Source organism: Castor canadensis, chromosome 4 (assembly GCF_047511655.1).
Source record: "Castor canadensis chromosome 4, mCasCan1.hap1v2, whole genome shotgun sequence".
In the NCBI taxonomy this organism is placed as follows: domain Eukaryota; kingdom Metazoa; phylum Chordata; class Mammalia; order Rodentia; family Castoridae; genus Castor; species Castor canadensis.
Genome location: NC_133389.1, coordinates 25,891,963 through 25,916,855, shown reverse-complemented (window position 1 = coordinate 25,916,855; position 24,893 = coordinate 25,891,963). Strand labels below are relative to the sequence as shown.

Here is a 24,893-nt window from a genome sequence, read left to right as displayed (position 1 = left end):
TTATGCAAATCAAACCTTGGGGTAAATCCCCAGCTGTGTGAGTATGGATAAGCTGCTTATCCTCTCTGTGCCTCTGTTTCCTTAATTGATTGTAATGAGAGTCCCTACCTCAAGGGTTTGTTGTGAGGATGAACTGAGTTGATCCACATGAAGCAGTTAGAGCAGGAGTTTGAGGAGCTCAGAACTATTTGCTAGTTTGATGACATCACAGATTTCTGTCACACATATTGGATCTTGTCCTCCCCAGAGCCTGGGATATGGGCTTATCTGCTCCTTCTGATGACAACCTTGTGAATGTCTGAAGGTGGCTCTCCTGCCGGCCACTTTGTGTTCTCCGGGCTACAAGTGCGGGTCTCTCCTACCCCTGACTTTGTATTGGGCCACTGATTTCCACTGCATGGTCACCAGATCTCCTGGAGCCTAGACCCTGCTAGAATCACAATATCCGTTTCCCCTAAGGCTGAAGGTTTGACTTCTCCAGCACCTGAACTCTCCTAGATCAGACAGCGGCAGGTGTGTGCCATATCCATGTCTGTACAAGGCCTTCTAGGGAGCAGCTGGTTCCCTGCTCTCCTGGCACCCTTGCTAGGAGCGTCAGAAGCACTCATGTGGGGGAGTGGGGGAGGCAGAGCCTATAACCCAGAGCTGCAGCCACCTGGCTCCACAATGCCCCTCCCATGAATAAGAGCATCAGGGACCCCACCTCAGAGCTGCATACTCACTGTGATCCCCACACCCTGACACCCCCACAGCAGCCTTCATTCCCCTGGGTTCTCACTCTAGGAGGAGGCATGCATGTCTCCTGTGAGCTCCTTTGGGGTGGAGACTGAAGGACAAGCCGAGCCTTTGGGCAGTCTGCATGTGTACAAGCTTGTTCCTTCATTCGAATGTAGGAGGACCCTGGGGACCACTGGCTTTCAGAACAAAGGTCATTCTCAGTTCTTCCCCCTAGTTCCTATCTGCCCCTGAGTCTAGATGTCTCTCTGTCCCCTGAGTACATTGTAAGTCTTCTCATCCTGCCTCCCGCCCTTACTCATACCGGCTCCCAGCACCACCTCAAATGCTCCCCCACATCTAAGATGGCCCCATCCCTCCAGAGCAGCTCAGAGAGCCTGAGGATCCTTCTCTGGCACTATGCACTCCTGGAGTGGGGCTCCCCTGCTTCTCCCTTGCCATTCTCTGTGCATTTAGAACACCATGGTGGCATGGAATAGGCCCCACATAAATGTTAACCATGGTTACATCCTGGTCCTCAGATCACCTTGTCCTGTCAAAATTTCATCTCTCTAACTATATGAGATGCTCTGACAGGGATGATCTCAACCATTTTTGTACCCTCCACACAAGGACTGACACACATGGAGCTCCCAGGACACTTCAGGTTGGGAAGACAGATGGGGCTTTAGAGCCCCTCACATCCTGTCTTGGAAGCAGGAGCTGCCCTAAAAATTGACTCAGAATAAGGGGAGAGACAACCCTTTTTCCTCTCACTCCCCTGCCCGCCTGCCCCCATCCCTTCATCCCTTCATACACACACAGAGAAAGAGAAAGAGAGAGAGAGAGAGGGAGCGCCACAGTTGACGATGGTTTTATTCTTGGAAAATGTTGCCCCATTTACAGCCATCATACCTGGATTGTCACTAAAAGGTGAAGTGGGTTTGTTGGATCATGCATTGTCCATCTCCCAGACAAAAGCAAGCAAGGTGGGGGCAGGTGGGGACATGGAGAGACAAGCTGAGTTGGTGCCCACACACCAAGCACAGGTTTACTGGGGCAACAATGGGGCCCTGGAGTGACTTCGATCCAGGCTGTTCTGAATCCCCTTGGCAGGCAGCTGGGCCTGGAGCTGGCTCCCTGCTCCCTCTGCAAAGGGAATGCTCAGGGTTTAATTATAACTTCTCTCTAGATCTGTCCACAGCCCTAATTATGCCCTGCACAGGGCAGCTGCTGCTAGATTATTTCCCAAACACCTTTGAAGCCTTCAAAAGCAAAGCTTCCCATGGGTTCCATACCACTCAAAAGAAACAGCAAAATGGCCTGGTGGGAATGATAGCTGTAGAAGGCCCAAAGGGACCCAGGGAAAAGATCTAGAAAGGAGACTGCATCCAACTGCTCCTCCCTTGCTCCCATGATATTTCTAGAACTCTTCCCAACTGGGAACACCAAGGGACAGGGCAGGAAGAGACAAGAGACAATCAGAAGGAGCAACGCCAGTCCTGTCGCTAGCACACCGAGTAGAGGTCACAGAGAATTGGCTGAGTAGGGACTTCGTGTCTTCTCAGAGCATAATCGATGCCTTGCAGCCTCACATGACAGCTGGGCCCCTGCTGCCTGGGACACCTGTACTCACGCAGTGTCCACTTGTGCACAGTTGGCCAGCCTAGCCTTGGTTGCACCATGCCCAGGAAGACCAGCTCTGCTCCCCAAGAACAGGATATCCAGATGAGGCAGAAAGGCCCCTGGATGATTTCCCTCTTACTGATTTGTGCTCCCTGATAAAATTGAGCTTGGATATTTGTTAAAGTTTTTTTCTTCTCCTAGGAAATCCTGACTTTCACCATGTGCTCAGCTGAGACTCCTCTTTTGGTTTCAGATCACCAGTATGGTATGGTGAGCCCTAGAAACTCTCCCATTGAGACCCCTAGAGATCATCTCTTAGCTTCTGGCAGGACTCCCAGTGTCTGCCCCCCAACTCAGACCTAGGAATGGAGCCTCTTGTTTGCTCCCATCTCACCTTCCCAGGGCTTAGCAGAAGACATGGCAACTTCCAAGATTCTCCTCTGCCCTGTGACTTCTGCAGCACCCCCTTTTCATTTTGTAAAGAGGTTAAAGGACAAGTAGCCACAGTGAAACAGCTAGTGGCTAAAACAAACTGAGCGGGTTCTAGATTTTCATAGAAAGGTAAGGAAGAGCCAGGGAAGGGCTTTTCTTTATCTTGTATCACAAACTGGCCAAAAGCAGCCTTTTTTATGAATGAACATCCTTCAAGGGAAGGCATTTCAAAAGGAAGCATTGTGTCCCCACTTCTCTCTTGCCCTAGATGCTACAAAGAAACAGATTAATCCTAGACCATTCCATTTCATAAAAGACTGCTATTGACAGATCACATCTTGAGCCACCTCCCCTGTGGGTACCCTTTGTTTTAGTCTTCTTCTGACAATCTCACTCTTTGACTAGAAAATAAAAATCAAGCCATTCTTGATTTATAACTCACCCATCTAGAAGCAAAGAACCTCTAGTTTGGATTGTCTCTGTAATTCTTAGAATCACTCTTAAATTCCTACCAAACTACTGTACACACAAACATGGGTGAGTCTTTGATGAGTTGTGCTAACTGAAGGAATTCAGACACAGAAGGAACTGTGGTTCCACTTATATAACATTCTGTGCAAAGTACAAACAAGGGAATGGGACAGGCATGGTGGTGTCCTTCTGCAATCCCAGCACACAGGAGGCTGAGGTGTGAGGATGTCAAGTTCACCATCAGTCTGGGCTACATAGCAAGACCTTATCTCAAAAAAAGAAAACTGGGCTAGGACTAGGGGTGATCAGAAGGGGGCCCTTGGAAATTGTTTGACATGATGGAATTGTGACATGATAGGGTGACATGATTCTCTGCTTTTGTCAAAATTTATAGAACTGCACCTAAGAAGGCAAATTTTTCTTATGCAAATTATGCCTCAAACTACTATAATAAGTTCATGGGTTAATTCATTTTAGAACAAGACAAAACATAAGTAACTATTGAGTTATGTAACTCCCCACCCACCTTTGAAAGCTGGAATTGAAGTGTCCGTAAGGTTGAGTGGGTCAAAGACGAGGACCAAGGGTCCCTTCAGAGGGTGCCTCATGTTGAAGGGAGTTCAGGCCATATGAGCCCAACCTTCATGTGTTCAGCAGTGTTCGGTCAGACTTCGTAGAAGGCAGATACAAGGCCAGGCAATGCAGAAGCAGCCATAGAACAAGATAGAGCTGCTGCCCATGAGGAGCACATCGGCTAGTACTCTTGGGAAGAGGCAGGGTGCTGCAGACAAGTAAAGAATCAGTAACAGCTAGGTGCTGGTATCTCAAGCCTATAATCCTAGCTACTTGGAAGGCCGCGATTGGGAGGATCGAGGTTTGAGGCCAACCCAGGCAAGTAGTTCATGAAACCCTGTCTCCAAGACAACTTGAGCAAAACGGGCTTAGAGGCGTGACTCAAGCAGTAGAGCACATGCTTTGCAAGCGTGAAGCCCTGAGCTCAAACCCCAGTCCCTTCCTCCCCACCAAAAAAAAAAAAGGAACAAAACAGGTATGCTCCAGAGAGCACATCTACCTGAGTGTGCTAGCTATGCTCGGAGGTTGTGCACATGCAAGTGCCCAAAGGGGAGACCTTTAGAAGGTGTACCTTCTAAAACTGCAGGAAGGGTGCCAAAACACCTTCTAAAACACCCAGGGTGGGGGTGTGCTCGCAAGATAGAGGGAAAACAACTCCCAATCAGTCCCTCCTATCAACTGCCACCAACACAGATCACTTCTGCACCCCACAATGTGGGAGCCAGCAGTCAATCAGATCTACAGCAGCCCCAGTGAGGCATCTTCTAATTTAATTCAACTCGCACACTGTCTACCTGGAGGGTGCATCAGATCTCATGGGTGAGGGCTCAGCCTCATCACAGGGTCCCCAGTTCAGACACTAGTACCAAAACCAGGTCTCTTGGAACTTCTGATCAGCCAGCTGCCAATCTAGGTTCACATGACTTCCTTCCTTGGGTCTGATTAATTTTCTAGAGCAGCTTTCAGAACTCAGGGAAACACATTCACAGGTTTATAAATAAAAAATATTACAAAGAACACAGATGGAGAGATGCCTAGGGCAAAATATGGAAAAAGGGGCATGGGACTTCCATGCCCTCTCTAGGTGGGCCAGGCTCTAGGAACTTCCACATGTTTTACTATCTAGAAGCTCTCTGAATCTGTCCTTTGGAAGGTTCATGGAAACTTCATTGTATAAGCATGGTTGAAGCGTGGACAGCTGTGTTAAAAGGTGACTGTACAAAAGGGAGGTGGAGTACGCTAATAGGCTGAGTGGGGACACCCAGTAAGGCCTATCTATGCAGATTCTTCATGGCCCCTCTGTGCAGCTGTCCTCCAGTTTATAGGGCAAGGCTCCTCTGGAATCAGAGGGGTCTCATGAGTAACTATATAGTAGAGTATAACAGAATTTCTTTATGCCCACCTCTAAGACTGAAAGGTGGGAGAAGATTCAAGTTTTGCCTTGGAAAAGAGAAATTCTAGTTTCTGTGGTCTACTTTGGGGAGGGACTTATAAGCCAGGAACCATGGATGAAAACCAAAATGTATATATCATAATTTTATAAGTGTCTTCCTCTTTCTTCCTTCCTTCCATCACTCTGAGCCATACTCTGAAGAATTATGAGCCACAGAATAGAGAGAACTGCTGTCATAATTTGGGGCTCTCTGAAGGTTTTAGACATTTAATGAGTATTTGCTCAACAAATGAGATTTCAGGTTAATAGGTGAAAAGCTCCTGAATACTTGGGCTTCCTAATTGTTCCTCTGATTTAACTTAGGTCTGTGATGCTCTTCTTATCAGTACAAAGGAAATTTTGGAAGCCAGATGGGAGCTACAACAGGAAATACGAACCTTAGAATCTCCATTAGATCGCCTTGGTCTCAACCATCTCAGCTTTGCCCCCAAATGGGACTATGTTCTTTCTTCAGGGATACTGTTCCAGGGAATCCAAACAGGCATTTCTCAGTCTTCACTGATGGGACAGCTTTCTGAATTACATACAAAACAATTTCTAAGTTGCCTGGGTATATTTTCCTATCCATGCCAAAATACCTTCACCACATGTAATCGGGAGGGATTCCATCCCAGACCATAAACCATTAGGCAGTGGCCAAAACCAGCTACAACATTCTCCCCCTAGACACTATGTAGAACCCTCAGGATCCCCTGGGCCAACAGAGGCTGTGACCATTCTGTCACCAAGGACTGCTTCCATATGCCTTTTGCCTGTATCTATCATGAAGGTGGCTCTGTTCTCAACACAGGCCTGGTGTCTGGCTTTGTGGCAGAATTAATTCTAATTATCACACCAAAGCAACTGCTCAGTTTCAAATGTATGGCTATTTCTGAGATTCAGCCTCTGGATGAGTAAATTTCAGTGTTTCCTCATGCCTTTGCTAATGGCAGTAATGAACTTGAGCATGGTTCCTATTTATCCATTTTCTTACTCAGCGTGAGCAACTTGTTATACTTAGCTGCATCAAGTGGGGTGAGAAATTATTTCTTCAAAAATACTGATGTCCCTCACAATGAAATGCTCTGAAAGCTGTGAATAATACAGGATAGGAGGAAAAGGTAAGGTCGAGTAATACAGAGTTAGACTAATTAAAGTAAAATATACTTACAGGTAAAATACCAAGACAAAAACTCCACTGAACAATGAACAGACACTTAAACCATGAAGCACAGGAATGTAAAACAGGTCATGTTAAGGGGATGGTAATAAATGGAGAGGGTAAAGGAGGGTGAATACAGTTGATGTACTTTCCATACAGGTATTAATATGCAACATTAAAACCTGTCAGTCATTTTAAGAATGGGGTGGGGAAAGAGGGAGAATAATGGAGGGGATGAACCAAACCAGGACAAAATATGTATATTTGGAAATGTCACAGTGAGACCCACCCCCCACCGTACAACTATCATATACTAATAAGAACATTTTTTTAAAAATCAAATACAGTAACATTCAATACAAGTGAAAAAATGAATAAATAAAATACCCATGTCCCGGGATCTGTTTCAACAAAGAAGAACTCTAGGGCCTTATAAGATTACCTCACCAAAGCCCTTAAGCTCCACAAACCAGGCCCACCCCCTCTAACTAGGCCTGTGTTCCCTGATGCGCCTTCAAGGTCAATGGGAAAGGAGCAGGAATACAAGTGAATCTGAAAAGGGCCCTGTCTCCCAGGGAAGGAAACCTGCAAGAGGCAAAGGAGGGAAGATGTCTGCAAACACTGATTAGGGGTGGGGGGAATGGGGATCTTGTTTTTCAGGGTTATCTGTCAGAAGGGTTGGTGACAAAATGGTACCGCTCTCCACGACTGCTCCTGTCCCCCAACAACTACACGAAAGCCATCGACATGTGGGCAGCAGGCTGCATCCTGGCTGAGATGCTCACTGGAAGAATGCTCTTTGCTGGTAAGTTGCTAAATGTGCCACCTGCCTGCTCTTCTGGTGTCATGCTATAAAAAGGGAAAATGAGCGCAAAACATATGCTAATCCCCAAACATGCTAATCCTTTGCTGAGATGACTTCATTGGCTTTTGTGGTACTTCTTGGAAGCATGTTATTAAAATTTCAGGCAAAAATACTGTAAAGGCTAAAATTAGCCTTTTGAGCACAGAACTTTTGTGATCAAGTAGTCATTTTGCTATGATCTGAATGTTTGTGTCCTCCTAAAGTCATATGTGGCAACCCCTAACCTTTGGGGAGGTACCTTTATAACAGAGGCCCCACAGAGCCCCCTCACCCCTTCTATCATGTGAGGCAGCAAGAAGCCACCATGTATGAGAACAAGCCCTTCACTGGACATTGAATCTGCCAGTACCTTGTTCTTCAATTTCTCAGCTTCTAGAACTGGAAGGAATAAATATTTATTATTTATAAGCCACCCAGTCTGTGATATTTTATTATAGCAGCATGAATAGATTAAGACATACTTATATTCCAACATCTTAAGATTGCTGAAAACCCACTACATTTTCAGCAGTTTTCTCCTCTCTCTCTGATGCTGTGTTCTCTGTCCTGCAGCCACACTAAGTGACCGACTACCTTCCTAATCCATCAGGATTTTTTATTTATCTTGGCACAAAAATCCCTTCTCTACTGAGAAAACTCCTGAAATTTGAAAACCCAAATTGTGTCTTGTCCTCCCATTAGCCATTCCTAACTTTCCAGCATTTTCTCTCTGCACTTGCTCTTCTCTGTTCTCTCTTCCCTCCCCTGCAGTAGGGCTCATAGCCCCTCTGTGTTAATCACTTTGCATCGCTGTGACAAAATACATGATATAAGCAACCTAAAAGGAAGAAAAAAATGGCTCACAGTTTCAGAGGTTTGAGACGGTAGTCACTGGCTCCATTGATTTTAGTGGCAACACAGGAACATCATGGAAGAAGGAAGGGCACGCCTGAGGAAAGCTACTTACCTCACGGCAGTCAGGGGTGTGGGGAATGGAGAGAGAGAGAGAGAGCGACAGAAGAAAAGGTATGCCCTTCAAAGGCATGCCCCCAGTGACCTTCCTCCAAGTAGGCCCCTTTCTAATAGCCCATTCAGCTACGAACTCATCAGTGGATTAATGCACCAATGAGGTTAGCACCCCGGTGATAGAATCATCTCTCAATAGGGCCACCAGCTGAGGACCAAGGCTTCAACACATGAGCCTTTTGGCAAGGACACTTCATATCCAAATCATAACATCCTCCAACCCACGGAAGCCACTCCTACCTGGTGCTGTTCTTAAGCCAGTGGAACCCATTTAGCCTCATCCTGTTGCACTAATGACCATCCTTCCTCTGAGACTCTGCTTTCTGGACTGGCAGTCTCTTCCTCCCTCTCTGGCTTGCCTCTACACCTGCATTTCACCCCACTGCTTCTACTCTCTTTGCATGGTGTCCCTCTGCTGTCCCCAAGTTTCCACCCTTAGTCCTAAATGCTGCTGTCACTCGCAGAATTCTAACTCAGCCCTTCCCCTCTGGTTAACTGCAGAAATGCTCAAGACTGTTGGAGGAATACAGTGATGCCCAGTGGCCTCCACATGCTCTGACTGAGACCTGAGGCCCTCTTCCCCTTGTTGCAATGGAGGCACTGAGAGCAAACAGCTGGTGGTGTTATGTCTGACCTGGTAGACACTCTATGAGCAGGGAGGAGTAGGAGAGATCTCAACAGCATCCTCCTCCCAAAGCATCCTTCCCAAGGGGTGCTTTGGAAGACTCAGAGTGCTAATATGCCTCCCCCAAGTGACATCTGTCACCAAGGATCATTCAGGGATGATTAGAACATAATCCTTCATATGCATTTGTCTCATCAGCATCTCTTGGAGAAAGTCATTGTTCCCCAGCTCTTGGGAGGTGGGAGAAGTCATGGTCTGCTAAGCAGAGGCTTGTTGTGGAGCCAAGCACTCATTGATCCATTCACTCCCTCATTCATTCAGTCATTATGTATCGAGGGCCTGCTCCATGCCACGCACTGCACTGGATGGAAATGAGATAGTGCTCTTCCATTAGGAGCTTCGGTCTGTGTCTCAGCAACGCAGCTGAGTGCTGGGCTCCATCCTGTCCCACCACACTTCTCCCACACACCTGTCAGAGCTCGCCTTCCTCCCTCCACTCAAGGAACACAGAGGCAGTGTGATCAAGGTGCATCCCAAACCCAGTGTGTTACTCCTGATCTTTTTCTCCCGATTATTTTCTGTCTCGACTCCTCCTTGGAAAGAATAGGGGAAAGTTCATTCCCAATTTACGGTCACTTTCGGCATTCTAGTAGAGAGCATGCAAAGAGGCCTGTGGGAAGGAGCACTTGGAAAGCCTTGCCTGACTGTGCCCATCTATTTTAGCACTGGCTGACTCAGTCCGCATAAGACAGGCCCATTCCAGAGCTGCAGAACACTAAGACAGGACCCTGGAGATGACTAGACTCAATCCAGTTTTTCTACATTGTCAAAGCCAAGTTCCAGAGACAGCATGCAATCTGCAATAGTCAGACAGCAAGTTAGTTACAGAACGAAAATGAGAACCCAGGTCCCCTGGCTGCCAGCCCAGGGTCACCCCACTGCCCTATGGAGCCCCTCCCAGGCCAGTTGCAGCCACTTTGGACTCAGACAGCACACATAACCGTGTGGCACTTGCCTCCCCAGGGGCTCATGAGCTGGAGCAGATGCAGCTTATCCTGGAGACCATCCCTGTGATCCACGAGGAAGACAAGGACGATCTGCTCAGGGTGATGCCATCCTTTGTCAGCAGCACCTGGGAGGTGAAGCGGCCCCTGCGCAAGCTTCTCCCCGAAGTGAACAGTGAAGGTACTGGAGCCTGACCGTCAGGGCAGCATCTCGAGATGCTGAGCTCTGGCCTTGTGGGGCAGGGGGCAGGTGGGTCTCCATCCGAAAGGGCAGAGCATGGTCCTTGGAAGTAGGTATCAAGGCTCCCCTGCCAGTAGGCCTTTGCCCTAAGCTACAAACCATCATGTCTGTGCTCAAAGTTTCAGATTTTGGAGAATTTTGGATTTCAGATTTTCAGGTTAGGGATTCTTAGTCAGTAAAGACTATGCACACATTAGAAATTCAAAAATATCTGAAATATGAAAAAGATTCAGGTTGCAAGCATTTTGGATAAGGGATGCTTGACCTGTACTTTCAAACTATGGACTATTGACCCCTGGAGTTCAGCCAAAGACAACCCAAAGCAGTCATTAGTGGCCCTCCATGTTCTACCCTGTTTTTGCTTCCTTTTTTGTTATTTTTCTCACTTGCCTTGCTCCCTCTCTGCCTCCATCCCACCTTACTTTTTTTTTTTCTACGAAGGCCATAGTGTGGGGCAGAGAATGGGAACTTTCTCAGCTTGAGGGCCAGACCCAAGTTCAATTCCCAATTCCCAGTGACTAGCTGTGTGACCCCAGGCACATTACTTCTCTGTATCTTGGTTTTCTTAATTTGTAAAATAGGCATAATAATAATGCGATACTTAGGATAAGTGCTAGTCAGCCTTCCCTCACTGTGACAAAATACCTATGAAAAACAGCTTAACAGCCAGACGCTGGGGGCTCATGCCTGTAATCCTAGTTACTCAGGAGGCAGAGATCAGAAGGATCGCAGTTTGAAGCCAGCCCAAGGCAAATAGTACTCGAGACCCCATCTCGAAAAATACCAATACAAAATAGGCCTGGTGGAGTGGCTCAAGTGATAGAGTGCCTGCCTAACAAAGCCTAGCAAGTGTGAGGCCCTGAGTTAAAGCCCCAGTATGGCAAAAAAAAAAAAAAAACAACTTGGAAGGAAGGAAGATTTATTTTGGCTTATAATTTCAGAGATTTCAGTCCATTGTCACTTGGCTCCATTGTTGGGTCTGTGGTAAGACAGAGCATCATGGCAGAGAGGACATGGCAGAGCAAAGCTGCTTAACAAGAAGGGAAGAGGGTGGGGGAATTACAAGATAACACCCTTCAAGATATGTCCCTAGTGACCTCCTTCCTCCAGGTAGGTCCCACCTCCTATAGTTTCCACCACCTCCAAATAGCCAATAGTCTATTTAATCATGAACCTTACAATGGATCACAAAAACTCTATCTCTGAGCATTGCTAAATTGGGGACCAAGTCTTCAACACATGAATCTTTGGGACCATTTCAACGCAAACAATAATAGGGTATTTGTGACAAGTAAAATAGAATTAGGAAAACCTTTGGCACAGAATAGTTGTTCCATAAACCTTAGACAGAGGTCGATGATCCAGAACCAATATAGTAGACTTGCTCTACAAGGTCATCCAGGAGCCCAAGCTCTCTGTCTTGTTGTGCTGCCAATTTAAGGTGTTGCCCTTTTCTCCCTAGAGAAAGGAGGGAAAGCAGAGAAAGTGCTCTTGCTCCAGGAATTCTGGACCAGGGACATGTTGCCCATGTCATCCCATCCCCAAGCAACCACACACACCCTTGGTGACATGGCTCTGAGAGGGGAGACATTGTCTTGGAGAAATCAGAATTAGTTCCTGATAAAGCACCTCATTGTTGTCAGCCAATGTTTACCAGTTCACCATGGCTAGAAAACTGCATTAGGGACCAAAATTCACAGTCTTAGCTGGAAAACAGGGAAACCCATCAAAGATGAGTATGAATGTTAGGAAACACACACTAGGCACAGTTGAGAGTTCAGAAATCTGGGAGAGCAGAAGAGAGCCACCAAGTTCTGAGAAGGCCAGAGAAGTTGCCCTGGAGGAAGTGGAGGGCTCTGATCAGTAAGACGATCACAACGCTGAGTGTAGCAAGTGAAGCTAGAGAGATGAGAAGAATCAAAAGGTTGGGGGCTTCCAGTGGCCAGCTGCTGTGTCTAGACTTGATCCTGGAGCTGACCAGAAGTCCACTCAAGCCAGGCTGACTTCACCTTCCACTTCCATTGTTCTCCTCTCTGCCTCTCACCTTAAAAAGTGACCACACTCAGCCTCTGGCCTTGGGTTCATGAGGCATCACCAAAATGGACATCAGTGGGAGAAACAGCCCTAGACCACCTGCCCACAAGAGCCACTGGTGGCCCTCAGCTTTGCCCCCTCTGATGTATACTCAGAGAAGAGGCAAAAGGGTCTACCTGCTATACCTCAGTGGCTCAAGGGACTCACTCTAGGTGACAGTCCCTCTCACTCTAGGTGACAGCAGCCCAATAGCCATCATGTGGCAGGTGCAAGGCAAGGCAGGTCTGAAGACCATCCTGGAGGATCCAGCTTGGTGTGTTTGCAAGTAAACACACCAAAAAGAGCAAATCTGATGAAGAAATCCAATATAACAGGCAGCAGGGGTGCTCTGATTGAAGCAGAGATAAGGGCACAAGGTCCTGCCCACCTGCTTCCATTCTCCAGAGGTCTCCTGGGAATCCTCCAGAACACCTGGGCTCTGAGGAGCCCAGTTTGGAATCCACTTAGCCAGAAGGTGACAAGATTATACAGAAGCTCCATTGTATAAGCAGTGCCTTAAAAACATCTTGGTGGGGAAGGGTGGAGTGTCACTCTGCCAGAGACCTAGGCTGTCAGACAGTCTGCCATCTTCAATTCACAGCATGCAGCTGAAACTGGGGGAGGGGCAGGAGCACAGACTCCTGCAGGAGGTTTGTATGGGTCAGGCTTAAAATGGGGTATATACATCACATCCCCCCCATCCTGTTGGCCCCAGTCATACAGCCATCCTCACTGCAGGAGAGACTGAGAAAGGCAGGCCAGTGGGGTGCCAGGAGTGGACAGTTATGGAGGACATAGCTGCTGCCTTGAAACAGGAGACAGTCATGGGGAAAAGGGGCCCAGTGATTCAGGGGCCTACAGTGAGGGCAGAGCTGGGTCTGAGGATACGAATTAAAGGGGGCAGATCCAGGATTGATGGAAGGGAAGATTATCTGAGTCTTAAGCTTCCTGGACGTGTCTGGGCACCAGCTGCTAGAGAGATAAGGAGACTCTCCCTCCTGGTATGGGTAGAGCAGCCTCGGGGCCAGCACCTTCCTGTTCCAGGCTCCAGACTTCTTCAACAAGGATGATGCAGCCAGTGTGCATGGATTTTATTCTCTATTGCTTAGTCAAAAGTCAGAAGATCCTGTGTAATGGGTAGAACAGAGGGAAGGCCTAGAGATCCACAGAGTAATAGACTTGCCCAGGACAAATGAACTGACAGTTCATTTTGGTGATGCCTCATGACCCCAAGCCCAGAGGCTGAGTGGGGTCACTTTTTAAGGTGAGAGGCAGAGCTGGGTCCTGCCCTGGAATGTGCAATTGGTCCAGTCCTGAGAACTTGGAGGTGACCCTCTCCCAGGTTTGCAGCCCTCTGAGCTCAGGAGTGATTAAAGTCACTGCTACTTACCTAATCTTTCACCAAGGGGCATGCAGCAGCACTGCCCCCCTGGGAGGATGGTGACCTTCTTGAAGCCATTGATTTCCTGACTCATTAATGACTTTTCCTGCAGAGAGATCTAGGGCTTGTGTGCAGGGCAGGTTAGCACTGTAGGCTGACCTTCACTCTTGAGAGACAGACAGCCTGAGCTTTGAGACTGCTCTAGTCCCCCCTTGCCTTGTAGACTGGAATGTGAGTAGCCAAGACGTGGAGCAGACTCAGAAGTGAGAAGGCCAAGCTTTGCCCTGACATGACCAGGGCAGAGATCACAAAGCAGAGACCCTAGCTAGGACAGGTGGGGGACAGGGAGAGAAAGCAGCCCTGTCTGCAGGAGTGCCAGCACTGTTCAGCCACCGTCCCCATGACACCTGTTAGCTATTCAGCTCTTAGAGTACTTCACGCCACCACACAAGGCTCCTGAGCACCCCTTCCCCCAGGTTCCCATAGCCCAGAATTCCTGGGATCTAGTCACCGAAGGGAGCCCAGCACAGCAGGGAGCTTTAACCTGGTTGTTCAATTTTATTTATTTATTTATTTTTTTAATTTCAGTACTGAGGACTGAACTTGACCTCTCACTTGGTAGGCAAGCACTCTAACACTTAAGCCACAAACCCAGTTCTTTTGCTTCTAGTTGCTTTCCAGATAGGGTCTCACACTAATTTTGCCCACACTGGACTTGAACTGAGATTCTCCTACCTCTCCCTCCCGGGTATCTAGGATTATAGGTGTGTGCCACTATGCCCAGCCTTGGTTGCTCAGTGTTTCAAATAGTGATCAAGCCACCGGTCTTTGTCAAACTTCCAGAGGTAACATATGGCAGAAAGAGCTCTGACCTCTAGGCAGACCTGTTCCTCCCCAACCCTCCACATCTGGCTTTCTCACTAAGGCTTTCTACTGCAGGCTCCTCGGTCCCACCCCAGCAGCCTTTAACCGGTGACAAAGGGAGTGGGGGTGTGAATATCCCAGCTTCCCCACTCCTCAAGGGAGCCACCTGTGAGGTGCATTCCACACTGTTTCTAGGAGGATCCCAGAGGAACTGAGTCTTGGTGTCCCAAACTGTTTAATGGTACACCTGGTACTGGCTTCTCTCCCACTGCCCCACCTGTGCTTCCTGGGATCCCCTGCCACAGAAACTACCTGTCCCCTAAGGCATGCTTCAAGGCTCCTCCCACCAGCAGTGGGATCCTAAGCAAATTACCTTATGCCTCCCAGTCTCTATTTAATTAATTTGCAAAGTCAGGAAGGCAGCATCTGCTCTTCCTTGTCGCTGAACTGTAGCCAGGATCCTAAGAAGAAAATGGCCACAAACCTTTCTACAAACAGAAAAGCGCAAAAGCCAGGGACCATCACCACACTGAGGAGTCTTAGCTTGGCTGGGGCAACAGATAATCTTTGTGTCTGGCTTTGTTCCTCACAGCCATTGACTTTCTGGAGAAGATTCTGACCTTTAACCCCATGGACCGCCTAACAGCTGAGATGGGGCTGCAGCATCCCTACATGAGCCCATACTCCTGCCCTGAAGACGAGCCCATCTCGCAACACCCCTTCCGCATCGAGGATGAAATTGACGACATTGTGCTGATGGCCGCCAACCACAGCCAGCTGTCTAACTGGGACAGGTGCGGTTTCAGGGGCTTCCAAGCCTGGAACCCAGAGCCACATTCTCCCATACTCTCATTTCTGTCGTATCTCAGATAGTCCATGACCTTTCCCTGTGTCTCCAAAGCTACATAGCCCCGTGGGTGCTTTCCCCAGCCTAGCTTCCTGCCTTTCTCCTGTCCCCAGACACTCCCTGTAAGTGACCTGCCAGGTGCCACATGTTTGGATGAGAGGCCTTCCACTGTGCAGCACCACCACCCCTACTCTCCCCAACACCCCAAGTCTACTGAACACGGGGTTCCGTGTGTACAGTGGGCAAGCACTAGCAAGTGCCCACTGCAGGAGCCCACTTCTAGCAGGTTGGGACTTTGCCCTTGAAAAGCCACCTACAACAATGCAAGTCAAGAAAGCAATGCAGAATTTACTGCTAAAAAATTCCTTTCTTATCATATCATTTGCACCTCCTGAGAGTGCTATTAGGGGAAGTTCTGTTTTTACTACTATTACCATGAGGAAGCTACAGCCCAGAGAGGCTAAGAGACTGACATCATGTCACACAGTGAGCGAGTACATGGCCTGGGTGGTGCCCTTCCCAATCTGCGTCCATGTCAGACACTGCTCAGTAATCTTAGAACTCTGTCCTACTAAATCGAGTATGGCTTCAGGATCCTTAACACTTAACGAGTGACCCTGGAAGCCATCAATGAATCAGTGTTGGGTAGAAGACACATTTTTGACCAAAGTCAGCCTGAACGTGTAAGTGATCTCATAGATCCTTCCTGTCCTGACGTTCTTAGATAAGGCGGCTACACGTTAGGGCATCGCCATCTGCTAATTCCAGGAGGCAGAGCTGCTCGGTTTAGAAATAGAGTGGAGGAGGGGAGGGCTTAACCACTCCGGGAAGCCCAACTGGGAGCCCTGCTACCATGGGAATGTGACAGCTAGTTACATAAGTGACAGATGAGCAATTTCTCCTTTTTAGTCACTTGACAGATGACGGGTTTCAGATTGAGGGGGTGCCGAGGGTGGGCCGGGGCAGCACTGCTATTTTGGGGCAGGTTTGCTGGCTTGTTGTTGATTATTGTTGTCAAGTGTTGCCAACAAATTGACATTAGTGAAGACTCTCCCGCTACCCCCACACTGGGCCTGCCCGAAGTTCCTAGGCTTACAGCCCCTGTCCCTCCAGTCCACAGAATTTGGACAAAGAATTTAGAGTTTGGTTGGTCACTGACCATCAACTCTGGCCAACACCAAACCTGGTACACCTCTGCTTCCAAGCTAGCCCATCATGAGGACACCTACATGAGGACAAGGATAACAAAGACCCTGCTGCTATGGACACTGCTTCACCTCCTGCCATGCTAGTATCCTCAGCTGTAAAGCCATGTGGCAACACTAAGTCTGCAGGGCTGTTGCAAAGACCACAGATAATGTATGTTTGACACTTGACACGTGGCAGCCAAAGGCTGTGTTTTCACAAGCTCTTCCTCCTAGAAATCTCTGCTGTTTCAAGGCCATGCAGGGAAAAAGGCAATACTGAGCTCTGGGAACCATTCCTGCCCTCATGGGAAGGCACCAAAGCCTTCCCATGTCCTGCTAACCACATTCTATGGGCTGCAGCTGCCTGGCCTGCCCCTTCCCACAGCTAGTCATGCCCAGCCTTGCTTGTCTAATTGTTCTGTGTGAGCACCAGGCCTCCAGCTGCTGCCTCCTCTGTGCTCCCTGCCTCCCCTACCCACCCTGGCTCTGTACAGAGCACCTGGCACAAGTTGGGAGGGCTCAGCCAGAGCTGACACCTGCCTGCCTGCTCATCTGCCCTTCATTTGCTCTTGACTGTCTGAATTCACTCTCCATGGCTGCAGGGCAGTTGGCAGAGAGCAGAATTCTGAGAATCTTTGGCCTCCCCTGATGGTGCCTGTGATTTTTCTGTATCCCCACCTGCTCTGCCTCAGTCATGGTACTGCAGGACACCAGATCCACTAGAACGGGTTCTCAGTCCTAGGTATACCTTAAGGATCTCTGGGGAGACTACTGAATCAGAACTAGAGTGGGGCCAGCGAGGCAGGCCTGGTACTTGATTTTTAATTCCCTCATGTGATTAATCTGAGCCAAAGTTGAGAGGCTCAGCCCAGCCTTACCACTCATTAAGTGTGGTCCAAGAACCAGCAGCATCAACGAGAGCCTATCAGAAGTACAGGATCCCAGGCCCCCACCTTAAGGCTGCTGGATCACAGTCTTATTTTAACAAGATCCCCAGGGTGGTATGTGTGTACATCAAAGTTTGAGGAGCATTACATAGGTGGATCTACTAGAACGTTCCATGTTCATAGCTATACATGTCTGTGTGTGTCTGGCACATAGAAATGCTCAAGAATATTTTTAGAGTTTTGAATGAATACGAAAAAAAAAATACGAAGACTAAAGAGAATGATCAGTCTCCCTAGTCGAGTTCCTGGGGGTCACCTTAACCTGCACCATCACCCTCCCACTTGGAGGGGTGGGGGGACAGAGGCAGGAGGGACTGAGGAGTAGTAGAAGCAGGCTTGAGAGCGGCAGGTAGGGATTAGGGGGCTTGGTTTGCTCTCAGAAGTCACACCCTTGGGGATATTCCGTCACCGCTCCATTCACACCTTTGCAGGTACCCTGTGAGCCTGTCATCGGACCTGGAGTGGCGGCCAGACCGGTGCCAGGATGCAAGCGAGGTGCAGCGTGACCCACGCGCGGGCTCGGCGCCGCTGGCCGAGGACGTGCAGGTGGACCCGCGCAAGGACTCGCAGAGCAGCTCTGAGCGCTTCCTGGAGCAATCGCACTCGTCCATGGAGCGTGCCTTTGAGGCCGACTATGGGCGCTCCTGCGACTACAAGGTGGGGTCACCATCTTACCTGGACAAGCTGCTGTGGCGCGACAACAAGCCGCACCATTACTCAGAGCCCAAGCTCATCCTGGATCTGTCGCACTGGAAGCAGGCGGCAGGCGCGCCCCCGGCCGCGGTGGCAGCAGACGCAGTGGTGCATGAGGACGAGCCAGCCAGCCTCTTTCTGGAGATCGCTCAGTGGGTCAAGAGCACCCAAGGTGGCCCCGAGCGAGCCAGTCCGCCCCCAGGCAGCCCTGAGCGCCGCCTATCTGCCTCGCCCCCTGGCCGCCCGGCCCCGGTGGACGGGGGTTCCAGTCCCCAGTTCGACCTGGACGTGTTCATCTCCCGTGCCCTGAAGCTCTGCACCAAGCCGGAGGACCTGCCAGACAATAAATTGGGTGACCTCAATGGTGCCTGCATCTCTGAGCACCCTGGCGACCTCGTGCAGACGGAGGCCTTCTCCAAAGAAAGGTGGTGAGAGCAGAGGGGGAGCTCTAGGCCACGCCAGGAGGTCAGACTGGTCAGATGAGGCCACCTCCCTGGCACTTCCACCACCCCTTCCGCCCCTCTCTGCTGCCTTGGGGTTAGCAGAACACATGAAGGATCCGAGGAGCGAGAGGAATGTCCATTTCTTAAACTGCCTTAATATCTAGCCTTTAACCTCTGGGAGCGGGTTGAAACAGAGCCTGGTTGGGAGTTTACACTTGCCCAGGGAAGGGGAGGCCATAGGTTTTATAAGTGACAGTGTGCAGGGAAGAAGCCTTACTCAGTGATCTGCAGCCCCTTCCTGCACTGGGAGGGTGCAGAAGCAGCTTGCAGGCATAGTTTTGAAGCCATCTGGCCCATCTAGCCTCAACTGACAGCTGAAGAAGGCCCAGAGAAGCAAAGTGACTTGCCTGTGATTCTATCATAGACCTAATGAGTGTCTGGCTGGGCCTTGAGTCCCAGTCTCCTGACCCCCAGGCCAGTGTCTGTCCATAATACAATGTCTTCCTCTGCTGGGGTCTCTTTGGGTTTTTTGGTCAGAAAACTTGGTTCCGTATGTTTCTTTCCTGTCCATAACCACCTGACACATCTTCTTTTATTCACAGCAATGTTTCTTGATATTCTGAAATTGAAAACTGAACCTGTTTCTCTCTCCTAGTCATCAAGTATATTTTTTCTGGCTCCCCAAGTACTTAAATATTGTCATCTGTCACCTCCCTGTGTTTGCCTCCTCTCTGCATGGTCTGAAATCCTTGTTTCAGATTAGAGCAGTCTGAGGTCTGTGGATAAACTCAGTCATCCTCCCAAGCCTGTGCTACGATCCCTCCAGCATACCCTATGCACTTTCCTGACACGCGTGAAGACACAGCCCTTATTCCCCATTGAGTGTCGTACACGGGTGAGTTTGAAGACAGCAATTCCAAGAACCCCTCCAGTCCATCCCCAGCCCCCATCCACCCACATACAAACAGCTCTTCTCCAAGCCCACCCCGGGACTGAATGTTCTCAGTACAGATCGCTCATTTGTAAGACAGCAATAAGGTGCCTGCCACAGAACAAATGTATAAGGAGGAAAGGTTTCACCAGGACCCTCCATCCATCATTAACACTGCCCTTGAATTTGCTCATCCATTTAGCCTTGGCTAAAAAAAAAAAAAAAAAAAAAAAAAAAATGCATTGGAGAGCTAATGACCTTGGGGCAAGGAACCCAGAAAGGCAGTGTGAAAGAAGGGGTGCCAACCTCAAAGGCCATTAGGAATCAGGCATCAGCTTGGAGACAAAGGGACTGAAAGCAACAGTGACCCTCTCAGCTTAGGCTAAGATAAGCTTAGAGCACACAGGCCCTCTGCAGAAGCACAGGGTAGGGACACAAGCATCCCCTAGTCTGGTCCCTGAACACTCTGCCATTTCTGCCACTATTGTCCATATCTCCCACCCCTCACCAACACCCCAGAGATATCCACAGGAAGTCTGGCTGGTCTGTAGAGAGAGGATTCCCTAGTGCTGGGCGTAGGCTGTGTTCACCCACATTTCATAGCACCTTAAATCTAATCAGCCAACTATGATTTGTACATTGAAACCTGCAATGCATTAGAAACTTATATTTAAAAACAATTAATCATGCTGACCACTTTTTAAGTGGAAAATATGTAAATATGAAATATTAGGTTTTGCTTTTTGTTTTTTTTTAAGAAAAGGAAATACACACCACTCCTTATGTGCCATTTTGTCCTCAAAAGGTGGCTTTACTTTTTGGTTAAAGGGACAGGCTGCTGACCTTGACTGGGAGTTCATATATAGTTGTTATTACAGAGAAATTGTTATAATTACTCATGTTTTAAAGAATCTATTAAACATTATTAAACTTGATCAGGACAAGCCAAATAAAGTTTTATTGGAACATAATTCTCTATGTATTGTCACATTCATTTGCATCTTATCTGATCCTGTATTTGACAGTGGCTGACTCATGGGAGCTTCACTGGCTTTTCCCTACACCAAGAAAGCCAGTGTTTTGAGTTGAAAACAGTGGTTGAAAATGTGGGGGTAGAAGCTGTTCTGGGATCAGAGAATCCACACAAGTGAGTAATCAGAAAGTGATTCCATGATTACCTGGTGAGGCCTGGTGTCCATATTCTGGATTTCTAGTCATATCTTGGAACCACCTTCTGACTGAGGCTGGTCCTTCCTTCCCTCAGTCATAAAAAGTACTAACATCATGAGATTTGGGGAACCAACCTTCCAAAAATACCCATCTGGGGTTGGGCGCAGTGACTCACATCTGTAATCTTGCTGCTTGGGAGGTGGAGATAGTAGGATCATGGTTCAAAGCCAGCCTGAACAAGAAGTTAGTGAGACTCCATCTCAACAGACAAGGTGAGCATAATGGAGCACAGAGACCTATGGTCCAAGGTCTGCCCCAGGCAAAAACATGAGGCTCTGTCTGAAAAATAAAGGAAAAAGGACTGAAGGTGTGTCTCAGGTGGTAAGGTGCTTGCCTAGCATGAACTTGGGTTCAATCCCCAATAACAACAAGAAAAAAAAGTGCCCACTTAAACTATACCTCATCACACCTGAGATTCCACCTGTCTGAAGTTGACCCCTCTGTAATACCTGTATGAAAGCATTAGTCCTAACTCCATTATTTAAAAAAAAAAAACTAGACATTTAAATTTTTTTTCTGTTTATTTCTACTTCCCTAAAAGGTCTTCTGGTTAAAAGAACTTACTACTAAAATGCATATGATTCGAGAGGAACAGCCTGCTAAGCTATTTACTAGATTCCTTCCAAAGTGTCAACCAAGAATACAGAAGCACCCCTCCCCCCATCCATTGCTTCAGTTTCTGGGGGTTTTTTTGTTTTGTTTTAATCAGTACTGGGGTTTGAACTCAGGGTTTTGCACTTGCTAGGCAGGTGTTCTAACACTTGAGCCAAGCCTCCACCTCTGGTTATTTTGCTCTGGTTATTTTGGAGACAGTCTATCACTTTTTGTCCAGGCCAGCTTGGACTACCATCCTCTATTTTAAGCTTCCCCCTGTCTTTGACAGGTTCACACTACCAACCATGCCCAGGTTTTTTCCATTGAGATGGAGTCTCACAAACTTTTTACCCAGGGCTAGCCTCGAACTGCAATTGTCCCCATCTCAGCCTCTCAAGTAGCTAGTATTATAGGTGCTACAACCAGCACTCAGCTTCAGTTTCTGAGGTTTCAGTTACCCACAGTCAACAGCAGTCCTAAAATATTAAATAGAAAATTCCAGTAATAAACAATCCATAGTTTACATTTCACACTATTTTGAGCAGTGTGATGAAGTCTCACTGGATGAGTCATTCCTTTATCTGATGTATCCACTCTGTATATGCTGTCCACCCATTAGTCACTTACTAGTCATCTTGGTTATCAGATTGACTCTCACAGCATCTTGGTGCTTGTATATAGGACTCAGTACTATCCATAGCTTCAAGCATCCACTGTGGGATTTAGGTACTACTGTATCTCCCTGTCTAGGGGATACAAATGAACATAGAAGCCCAGAGCAGGGCAGAGACTTGGCAACTACAATGAAAGAAGCATATGAGGCAGAAGAAGCTGAGAAGCTCAAACAGCAAATAGCAGCAGAGGAAGAAGTACAGCAAAGGAAAGAAAGTCCCCCAAAGGAAGTATGTCACAATTTCACCTAGCTATTAAAACTTCTCTGAGAGGTCCCAGGGAGACTCTGATGTAACAAACCAGTCAGCAAGCTAAGTTGTAAGCCAAAGAGTTTTATTGGAACATAGCGGTATTCATTCATTCATTTATCCATGTATTATCTGATCTTTATTTAAAATTTTAATATCTCATTTATTGTGGGGTGGGGTTTTTTTGCAATTTTTAACTAAAAAATACTGCATTAAAGTGTTTATCTTTGTCACTGAGTTTTTTGGCACCTTTAAGTGAGCGAGGTAAATGCTTCACTCACTTCTACCCTAGTCTCAATCCTGTCCACAGCAGCAGTGTCAGAATTACAATGGAGACATCATCGCCCATAAAGCCTGACCCCTTACAGGAAACGTTCACTGACCCCAGTGTAAGACGCCACAGGGTCTCCACGTCTTTGCAAATAAGAACATGGCCTGCCTTTTCTTTTCTGGCCACAGATACTCCCGTCCAGACATGTCGTATTATCATGTGTGGTCTTCTTATTCCATATGCTTATGCTAGTTTGTTATTGTGAAAGAATGTTCAGGAAATGTCTTCATTTGCTAGTGAGAAGTTTCTCTGACAACATGGGAACTCTCCTCTGGGCTGAGGGGATATTGTGCCAGAGGTTATTAGGATAGTGAGCAATTAAACTTCAGCTAGGATGGTTAGGACAGACAAAAAGAAAGGCCAGGTTGAAAGCTGTGATTCTCCGTTGAATTGGTAAGCTCTCAAGGGAGAGTGGGAAGGTCAGATGTCCCCATTTACACGGTTATGAGTCAAACAGGAGCAAGTGTGTACAAACAGCATTTCATCTCCTCAAGACAGAGAAATTTAGCCCAGACAATACCTGTTCAGGTAGTCCTGCCTAGTCCTGCCATCCTTATTATTCAACAAATATGAATGTGGATAGTAGATGGGAATTCACAGGTTATCTAATCCCATGCCCTCATTTTTCAGATGAGTACATTGAAACCCAGAGCAGGATAATAATTTGCCTGAAATCACACAGGTAGTTATTGCCAGAGCTAGAGCTAGATCACAATCTTCAGGATCGTATTCAGCTCATCCAACCTAACTGGGGTCCAGATGCTGGGGTTAATTTTGGAAGAACGAGATCAGTTCTGATCTTGGGAACAGATGAAACACCGAAGGCCACATGGTCCTTTCACCTTTGCCTGGATTCTGGGGCCCTGCCCTGTGCTGACCTTAGAAATGGCTTTCTGTCCATCCAGACAGCTTCTGCCTAACTTGGAGCCTAATCGAGAGAGAGAGAGAGAGGGAGAGAGGGAGAGGGGAGGAGAGAGGCAGGGGAAAAGGAGGGGAGAGGAAGGGAGGGGACACTGGATTATTTGACTTCTTTCAGATCCAAATCCTAAAATAAGGATTCAAGTGCAGGAGTTGGAGGTGGAGCAAGGTCAGTGGGGAAGACTAGAGAAGAGAAAGAAGCCAGTGAAGGGAAAAGTCCCTACCGTGGTCAGCTGCTGCTGCATCCTGGCAGGGGGCACTGGGAGGCAGAGCGCTACATACAACTCAGGGCCCCCCTATGCCAGCCACCCCTTGTAGTTGATGACTGTTCCCCTGGGATACTGCATCCTCAGGACCTAAACAGAACAGCCTCCCGTGGCTAGAAAAAAAGGCCACAGACAAGAGGACATAAATGCAGGCAGGTGGGAGCTAGCCTGGAATGCACAGAAAAGTGAGGACAAAACAAGTATTGGAAGAGCAACAACACATAAAATTGTCAACAGTAGGATTTAACATGAAGTGGGTCCAGGACTCAGGCAGAGAATAACTACTTAGTACTGGCAATACACTCCCTGCCCTGGCTTGGGTTTTCTCAAACCTTCCTAGATTTTCCCTCCTTCCTCCCTTTCCTCCCTTCTGGCCTCCTTCTCTCCTTCCTCCCTTCTGTCCTTCCCCTGTTCCCTCCTTCCATTCTTCCTCCCTTCCCTCCTTCTATCTCCCTTCCTCCCTTCTCTCCTTCCTTCATTCTGGAATAAAATCCAATCACAGGGCAGGCAACTGCAGATAGAGCTGCAGTAAGGAGAAGTGAGAGTAGTTGGAGCTGCTCCTCTAAGCAACACATGGATTTTTCTTTTCAAATCTCCTAAACTTCCCAAGTCCACCGTCAGTGTCCTGCCAATATCCAATAACCCAACTCTGGGATCACCATTCTTACTCACTATTGAGAAGCATTGGCCAGGCTGGGGACCTGGCTCAAATAGTAGAGCACTTGCCTACCAAGTTAGCAAGTGCAAGGCCCTGAGTTCAAATCCTAGTTTGAAAAAAGAGTTGGGGGAATCTTTTGTTAGAGCCTGCTAAGCAGACTTGAGCTTAAGTGTGTGAGCTGGTATACTTCCTGGACTTTCAGGCCATCTTGATCCTTGAGCTATGATTTTTGCCTCATTAAGTTACGCGAAGAACATCACTAAGACTGAAAACCCTTCCAGGTCTTGACAGAATCTTCAAGTTCAAGTTACTTAGTCTCCACTGTTGTCTTTTTTCTGTACACTCTTGATAATCAGGATGTGAACACTGCCCCTTAGCACCCAGGGACATAGGTGATAACGACAGGTCATCAAGGTTCTCAGTACAATCTGTGATCAGGAAAGCAAACAATCCACCAGGG

The 24,893-nt window shown here is 47.9% G+C and overlaps 1 protein-coding gene across 5 annotated transcripts in view; it reads left to right on the top strand.

Annotated features, from left to right (window-relative positions):
- The window catches only part of Mapk4 (mitogen-activated protein kinase 4), a 128,705-nt gene extending 108,218 nt beyond the window's left edge, over positions 1-20,487 (top strand). For all 5 annotated transcript variants that reach the window (XM_074069830.1, XM_074069829.1, XM_074069832.1 and 2 more), the window contains 4 exons: positions 7,071-7,215; positions 9,929-10,090; positions 15,061-15,262; positions 17,881-20,487. In XM_074069830.1, coding sequence (XP_073925931.1) covers positions 7,071-7,215; positions 9,929-10,090; positions 15,061-15,262; positions 17,881-18,574 — 1,203 coding nt within the window. In that variant the 3' untranslated portion in view covers positions 18,575-20,487. The remainder of the gene's footprint in view (positions 1-7,070; positions 7,216-9,928; positions 10,091-15,060; positions 15,263-17,880) is intronic.
- The last annotated feature ends 4,406 nt before the right edge of the window (positions 20,488-24,893 follow it).